The sequence below is a fragment of the Apteryx rowi genome, unplaced genomic scaffold (genome assembly GCF_003343035.1).
Source record: "Apteryx rowi isolate R43461 unplaced genomic scaffold, aptRow1 scaffold_1220, whole genome shotgun sequence".
Lineage (NCBI taxonomy): Eukaryota > Metazoa > Chordata > Aves > Apterygiformes > Apterygidae > Apteryx > Apteryx rowi.
Window position 1 is genome coordinate 26,852 of NW_020447443.1, and position 7,484 is coordinate 34,335.

General features: G+C 61.9%; 2 protein-coding genes across 5 annotated transcripts in view; one reads left to right on the forward strand and one right to left on the reverse strand.

Annotated features, from left to right (window-relative positions):
• Positions 1 to 1,840, forward strand: part of HYAL3 (hyaluronidase 3) — an 8,880-nt gene extending 7,040 nt beyond the window's left edge. For 2 of the 3 annotated variants that reach the window (XM_026092082.1, XM_026092091.1), the window contains exon 4: positions 1,024 to 1,814. In XM_026092082.1, coding sequence (XP_025947867.1) covers positions 1,024 to 1,479 — 456 coding nt within the window. In that variant the 3' untranslated portion in view covers positions 1,480 to 1,814. Of the gene's footprint in view, positions 1 to 1,023 lie in introns of all 3 variants that reach the window. The other variant, XM_026092098.1, reaches the window with a different exon arrangement.
• A 402-nt stretch (positions 1,841 to 2,242) lies between these two features.
• Positions 2,243 to 7,484, reverse strand: part of IFRD2 (interferon related developmental regulator 2) — a 6,233-nt gene continuing 991 nt past the window's right edge. The window contains exons 2-12 of one of the 2 annotated variants that reach the window (XM_026092129.1): positions 6,908 to 7,024; positions 6,572 to 6,656; positions 6,255 to 6,379; positions 5,886 to 6,043; positions 5,550 to 5,600; positions 4,940 to 5,109; positions 4,608 to 4,713; positions 4,171 to 4,308; positions 3,909 to 4,037; positions 3,738 to 3,833; positions 2,243 to 3,366 (exon numbers count right to left, since the gene is read on the reverse strand). In XM_026092129.1, the coding sequence (XP_025947914.1) occupies positions 3,286 to 3,366; positions 3,738 to 3,833; positions 3,909 to 4,037; positions 4,171 to 4,308; positions 4,608 to 4,713; positions 4,940 to 5,109; positions 5,550 to 5,600; positions 5,886 to 6,043; positions 6,255 to 6,379; positions 6,572 to 6,594 (1,077 nt within the window). In that variant the 5' untranslated portion in view covers positions 6,595 to 6,656; positions 6,908 to 7,024 and the 3' untranslated portion in view covers positions 2,243 to 3,285. Of the gene's footprint in view, positions 3,367 to 3,737; positions 3,834 to 3,908; positions 4,038 to 4,170; positions 4,309 to 4,607; positions 4,714 to 4,939; positions 5,110 to 5,549; positions 5,601 to 5,885; positions 6,044 to 6,254; positions 6,380 to 6,571; positions 6,657 to 6,907; positions 7,137 to 7,484 lie in introns of those variants that run through there. The other variant, XM_026092120.1, reaches the window with a different exon arrangement.

Genomic DNA, 7,484 nt, shown 5'->3' on the forward strand with positions numbered 1-7,484 from the left:
GGGTATTGCTGTGCCCACAGGTCACTGGGGACAGTCTGGGCTGGCAGGGGGGACCTGGGCACCAGCTGTGGTCTCTGCCACCTCCCTTGGCAAAGAACTAGTCCCAAAGCGTGCCAACCCCACATGTGACAACAGCCAGCGCTGCTGGAGAGGCAGCACAGCAGTGCATATGCCCATGGTCCCCAGCCACAAGCCACCAAGCCCTGGGAGCAGCCTGGTGTGAGCACAGGGCCACCTGGTCCTGCTCTGCAGTGGGCACAGCAGCATATGCAAGCCCTGGCTGCTGCTAAAAACCAAATATCCAGCAGAAATTGTTTCCCTCTACCTCATGGCTGCTTTCTAGCACAGTGTCAACCAGGCTGGAGTCATACCTGCTCCCCTTGCCCTTTTGTGGGACGATGTGCCCAACCCAGTGTCAGGCATTTGGACTACCCTGGCATGGCATACACCTCATATTATACCTGTACGTACCTAAGCATCACATGAGCCCTCTCCCAGGCACAATGCGTGCAAAAAAAGCCAAGATATGTCCCGGACTGGCAGGGGCTAAGCCTGGTGCCAGCCTGCCCCTGCCCCTGGGCAAATGGGTGGCCCAGCTGGCCCAGGAGTGCCCCAGCCACATGCTGCAGTACCCAGGCTACCTAGGCCAGGAGATCTGGTACAATCCTGTCCCTGAGCCAAGGGAAGATTCCAGCCCCACTAATGAGGCTCTGGGATTATGGCTGTCTGCTAACCACCCTGATGACAGCATGCCATGGCCAGGGTGTATAGTCAGTGTTCACCCTGTGTCACAGCTCTGTGCCAGGCTCCACAGCCCTCCTGGCACAGTGGATTTGTGCCAAAGAAATGCCAGTGTGCACTGTCCACAATGGTACAGCAACCAGGCTGGCACCAAAGCTGGCATCGCCAACAGAGGGGAAGCCAGAGCAGGCAGTGATGGGTTGGTGCCCAGGGTTGGTGCCTGGGGTCATCTGGGTGCAGTGAACAGTGCCTGTGCTCACCACCACCCCTGCTCCCTGGCAGACAGCTTGGGGAGGGCAGATGGCACCACCCCGGCAGAGCCCACCGACCCCAACGACAATGAGCCTGGAGACATCAGCCTGCACCCCGTGGAGTCCATCAGTGACCTGCACTGGGCCTCGGGCGGGCACAAGAGTGCTGAGGGTGAGACCTGGGCAGTCTGGGCACCAGCCCCCGCTGTGCTCCCCAGCACTGCCGGGGGCACCCCATGCCAGCAGACGGTCCCAGGGGTGCTGGGGGGTGGGTACTGACCTGCTCTTCTCTTCCCATTGCCGCAGGGAATGGCCCAGCTCGGTCCAGCACCCCGCACAGGCCCCGTGCTCGCCCTGCAACCTGCACCACCCCACACCAGCCACTCCTGCCTATGCTGCGCCCTGTGCCTGCTACCACTGCCTGCCCCTGCCTCGGCCCCTGCCACCCCCTCTTCCTTGCTCTGCTGGGCATCCTAGCACTGGCTAGCCTGGTCCTCGCCACATTGGCCATCTACCTGAGCGGTATGTGGCAGCCCTGAGGGCCCACCCACACAGGGTGGGCAACCTTGGGCCTAAGCTCAGGGACATCAAGGTGCCCACTGGTGACCACATGCCCCAGCACCATGGTGGGGAGTCAAGCTAGGCACAGCTCCGCTTGGGGCACTGGTGGGAAGGGTGCTACAGGGCACACGGCAGGGCATGGCCAGGTGTCCCATCTCCAGCATCACCCACAGGTGCCCTATCCTCTCCCTGCAGTGCTGCAGAGCCAGTCAGTGCGAGTGCTGGTCAAGTGGCTGGAGAGCCAGGAGGAAGCTGTGCAGCAGCTGCAGGCCACCAGTGGGCAGCTCTGGGCTCGCCTCAACGCCAGTGTGGAGGCTGGCGGGCACCGCTGAGCCGCCCCCTGTGCCACACTAGGACTGCGAGCCCCATGGAGCCCAGCATGGCCCACGTGAGGCAAGGGGCACGGAACTGCAGGGGAAGGGAGCAGGCAGCCCTGCCCCACTGACCTCTACTATTTATTACCCAACTCTGCTCATACCTGGCAGCATCCCCCCAACAAGGGCACAAGGGGCAGGGCAGGGGGAACAATGGCCCCTGCCACAAGATGCCAAAGCAAGGGAAGGACCTGTAAGGATAGGCAAGAGCCCCAGAGTTGCAAAGGGGCTGGCACAGTCCAGAGAGATAGGCATGCAGGGGAGCATCAACCCTGGTGACAGCCCTTCCTCTTCAAAATAAGGCAGCGGGCACCCTCCAATCAGCCTTTTAATTACCTCCAGTAATCAAGTCTTATAAAATCACCACCATAAATACATTCTGGGGTGGTCAGAAATTCCCAGCTGGCATGACCCCACTCCTACCACACAGGGAGTCATGCTATCTGCAGCCCTTGATGCTGGGGCCCTGTGGCAGCCCCTGCCCAGGGTAGGCAGAACAGGTGCTCCAGGGAGTGGTGTCCAGCCTGGCCCCCTAGGGAGGCAGAGGCAACGCAGGGAGGTGCCTGCTGCACCCCCCCCCCAATTTGTTTCCCACAAAAGGGCTATTTTATACAAAGCATTGGGCTAGAAAAGGGTTCATAGCAGTTAATTGGCAGGGCTGGGCAGTGCCCGCCAGCCCCCAGGAACCTGTGCCACTCAGCCACCACCCTTGGGTGCCATGTTGTTACCAGCTGCATGGGCTATGTCCAGTGTGGCAGCAAGGAACTGAGGCAGCGCTCCTGCCACAGGCACACTGGTGGACAGAGAGCTGGGCCAGCCACCCCACAGCTCTGCCTAGCGGGGCAGAAAGCACAACCCTCCCAGCCCACCTGGGGCAGCCTGGGCACCCCTCCCCACTCCCACCCTGGAGAAACCCAGTTCTGTCCTCCCACAAGGCCACGGCATCAGGCAGGACTCTCCCCAGCCAGCTCTTCTGGCCATGATGGGCAACCCCTATGCTCACACAGGACTGGGGAGCGGAACACAAATGAGGGAGCCCCCCAAAAACCCTGCTTCCAAAATGGGCTGCAGTAACCCTGTAACACCCCTCCCACTGTGCCACATGGAGCGGCAGTCCCCCATGGCACAGAGCAGGCACGCAGCAGCACCCCGCCGCCTCCCCTCTCCACTTTTCTTTTACCCTTTTCTTCTTTTTTTGGTTAAAAAAATAAAAGAGGGGGCAACCCCCAGCGGGGCAGCACCAGGCATTAAATACTCTGCTGTACATGTATAAAAGCCCAAGGGCCAGGGGCACCTGCCCCTCACAGTGCTGGGTCTGCAGTCCACATGGGCCAGGGGGCACCGCCCCGCTCTGCCTGTCACAGCACGTCTGCCCGCTTGTCCCGCACCCGGCTCCGGGCTTTCGTGCGGGCTTTGAAGGCAGCTGAATTGTAGAGGTGCTGGGAGGGGAGGGAAGGAGAGACAGGTTAGGGGGTGACTGTGTGCCCACCACCCCCACAGTGCCCACCCCAGGGTGCAGGGCACTGTGGCCACAGGTGGGTGCCAGGCCAGAGCCCACCATTTGGGAGGGCACTGTTAGGCAATGGTGGTGTCCACCAAGCTCCTGTCCGCCTAGGAAGAGTCAGACCCCTCCAAGACGGCAGGATAGTACCAGGGGCACGGGGCAGCACCAGAGGCATGGGGCCTTCCCACCCATGCACCAGAAGGTGAAAAATCAGAGCTCAGCACTGTCGTCTCCATCCAAAGGGCACCCCGGCCCTGTAGGCACTGCCCCCTGCCCTCCCTAGCACCCAGCCTGACGAGCACCCACCTTTTCAAAGCGGGAGACCTTGCTGGCTTTCAGAGTAGCTGCATCCAGCACCAACGGGGGCCCAAGGCCAAAGATCTCCCGTAGCAGCTCGCTGTTCTGGGGGAGGAGAGGCCTGTCAGTGCCTGCTGGCACTGTCTCTTCACCCACTCAGCACTGCCACCTGGCACCTACCTGGAGGTGGTGGTGGATGCCAGAGCCCAGAACCTCTTTGAAGGCCTGGTATGTTCGCCGACGTGCCCAGCTGTCCACGTACATACACTCCAGGCCAAACCGGATGGTCTCCTCCTGATACTCCCCACTCTGGGTAGAGAGGGGAGCATCAGGAGGCATCTGGGCACCAGCCCACATTGCCATGGGCTCTACAGGGCAGGGCACAGTCCCTGTCCTCTCCCAAGATCCAAGGGCACTGCTAGCCCTCCCCAGCCACTGGTACCTCAATGAAACGCAGGATGTCCCGGAAGATGGAGCGCTGCTTCCGCCGGTCTGTCTTGGCCCGATACTTGTTGCTCTCAGTGGCCAGGACTTTGAGCTGGGCACGCAGAAACTCAGTGTCCTGGTGGCACAAGTCCTCCTGCCAGGAAAGAGTGGTTTGGAGGGCACAAGGCTCTGGGCACTGCCCACAGTCACCATCCCCAGGGTGGGGCTGTGGGATAACCCAGGGCAACCCCTCCACTTGAGCACGAGCTGGAGACCCCAGCCTGGAGCATCTTGATCCCCAGCCAACTGTGGCTTTTCATGCCACCAGCGTGCCAGCTCAGTCAGCAGCACAAGGAGCGAGACCCCAACAGATATCAGCTCCAGGGGCTCCCTTGCAGCTTGACTGCCCACGCACCATGTACCCACCTCCCACCCAGCAGTGCCTAATCCTACCTCCATGTCCTGGGCTAGCTCAAAGACCAGCGCGATGGTTTCTCCAGCCATGATGCGCAGCGCGATGCTGTTGCTGGACAGCAGCAAGGGCAGCTTGAGCCAGTGACTGTGGCAGGAAGGCACAAGGGGAATTAGCACCCATAAGCAGCTGGGCCTGGTGCTGCCTGGAGCCTTCTTTCTCCTCCTGTGTCCCCACATCTCAGCCAGCCAGCCTGATGCCACATACGCAGCCAGCTGGGGCCGCATGACCAAGCAGCCCCAGCACCAGGCCCTGAATGCCCTCATGCTGGCACCCGAGACTGCCTGTGCCTAGCAGCACCAGGCTCACTCACTTGTCCAAAATACTCTTGATGTGGGAAGTGGGGCAGATGGTGAGGAGCAGGGACCACGACTGGAGGGCACTGCAATGCAGAGGACTGTGCTGCGCAGGCACTGAGCTGCCCTCGCCCACACCGGGGGTGTTGAAGAAGTCCTCTAAGCAGGACAAACATGACACCAGGTCCTGGAAAGAGGAACACCCCCCCCTCCCCCCAGTCAAAACACAGTAGCCAGAAAAATGCCAAGGCAAATCCACACACTGCATGTGGAAGACGTGATGAGCGCAGGCACAGTAGGCCCTAGGTCCCATCCTGTGCCCAGCAGTGCCAAGAGCCACAAAAAACCCCAGAGGAATGAAGGACTCCTCGGTCTGGGATGCCACATCTCTGCAGTGCAGGCTTCCTGCCCTGCTAAACTCCACACTGCCCAGGGAAGGCGTACAGGGGCATCTGCGACAGCCCAGCAGGGCCAGTCCCACCAGCTCTACCCTTGGCCACTGAGCTCCACCAAAATGGTGACCAGGCTGGCACCATGGGCTTCAGGCAGACAGCACGGCAGCCCCTGAGGCAACCCCCCACGAGGTACGGACAGCTGCCAGGGCAGGCAACACCCACGCACAGTTACCTCTAGATCAGCAGCTGCAATGTAGCAACACATGCCCAGGGCTGTGGCACACTGGGGAGAGACGCAGGAAAAAGGTAATCAGAGAGCCAGCCAACTCCAGTGCTCGTCCATGGGCCTTACCACTCTTCTCCAAGGACTGACGGGGGAGCAGCTTTGGGCTGCCCTGCCCAGAGTTCCTGGGACTTTACTCATAGCTCCCTAACCCTGGCAGAGGGGGCTTCTGCCCCTGTCCCAATCCAATCACCCCCTGCAGTCACAGGAGCCCCAGAGCCAGCTGAGTGCTGCCTGCTGTCAGGGTGCCCCCCGCCACCCACGAGGAAGGGAAATCAGCCTTACGCTCTGCCGGGCGATAGGACTGGCTGTGCTGTCTGTCAGGATGCTGACGAGCAGGGGCTTCAAGCTGCGAAATACCTCTTCGCCTTCGGGGCCAGAGCCCATCTGGAGGCAGAGGAGGGTGAGGACGGTGCCCGCCAGTGCCTGTTCCTCCCCTTTACCTGCGGGCAGCACAAGAGACCTCCCTCAGTAACCAGCCCTGACCAATGTCCACCGACCCCCCTGCCATGCTAGGCCACCCAAGGCGCTGGGAGCAGTCGTTCCACCCTGTGCCACCTCCGCTCGGGCAGTCCTGGCTCCTGCTGCTCCCCCTATACCCGCAGGACTTCCAGCACCCCCAGCCCAAGCCATGGTGCCTGCCTGTGCCCAGACCTTTCTTGAGACACTTCTCCAGAGAGTCAGTGAGTGTGAGACGACGTTCCAGCAAGAACTCAGAGAGGGTTTTGGAGGAGAAGGCCAGACGCAGGCTCTGCAGGGCTGCCTGGCGTGTCTTGGCACTAGAAGAAACCACATGAGATCACAAGGTGAGATGCCCCAAGGACAAACACAGGGTTCTGCCTATTGGGGCAGGGGGCACCCATCTCCCTCTCAGCTGCACAGGGGAAGGTGAGGTTCGCAGGCCGGCAGCACATGGGAAGGCTGCCATGCCAGGCAGGCCCATGGGGGCCAAGCAGTGGCGAGCTCCTCACCTCTTGTCCAGGATGCTGTCCATGTACTCCTTCAACTTGTCCTCCGCCTCCTCCTCCTGGGCTTGTTCATTCACTGCCTCGCTCCCTGCCAAGGCAGCCAGCTACATCACAGCATGTGCAGACCTCCCTGTGCTCAGGCTCCCACCCCTCCCAAGCATCTGGGAGCTAAAGCAGACATTCCCTGCCACCCCCTTCAAGTATAACAGGGGCGGCAATACCATATGGCAGTTGCTTCCAGTCACAAGTGGAAACAGAGGGAGGGTTGGACACATAGCAGAGTAGCGTTTCAGGCAGCAGTGCCAGTCCTTGCCAGCACCAGGGCTGCCTGGGGCTCACCTGTGCCCTCCTCTGCCAGGCTGGCACCTTCGCTGGCACTGCTGTAGTGACTCAGCACCTCACTGACAGCCTCATCATCGCTGGCCTGCGAGTCCGGCTTGGCACTGCTCTGGGCACCTGGGCGCAGGAGGCAAACTCGGATCATCCCCAAGCCCCAAGATGCCCTGGCATCCCACCATGCCCATCTCTGGCCACATGGACATAGCCCCTTCCAGAATCGTGCTCGCTGGCAGCCCCGATAAGGACGGGCCGGGCAGGTGGCCTCCGGGCTTGGGAAAATCAGCAGAGCCCAACTCCGGCACGCCTGCACTCGCCACGGCCGATAAGCGCCCGCCTGGGCGTGGGGCGGCTGAAGCCCGTCCCCCTGCCCGGGCACGGCTGGGGCTGCGCGGGACGCCGCCGCGCCGCGGGCCCCCTCACGGGAGGGCAGCGGGGCCCGGCTGCCGCCCGAGGGGAAACTGAGGCACGGGGCCACGGCAGGGGCTGGGCCGGCGGCCCCCCGCCGGGGCCTCCCGACAGCCTGGCCTCCATCCAGCACTGCCGGGGCCTGGAGGGGCGCGGAATCCCGCGGCAGCAT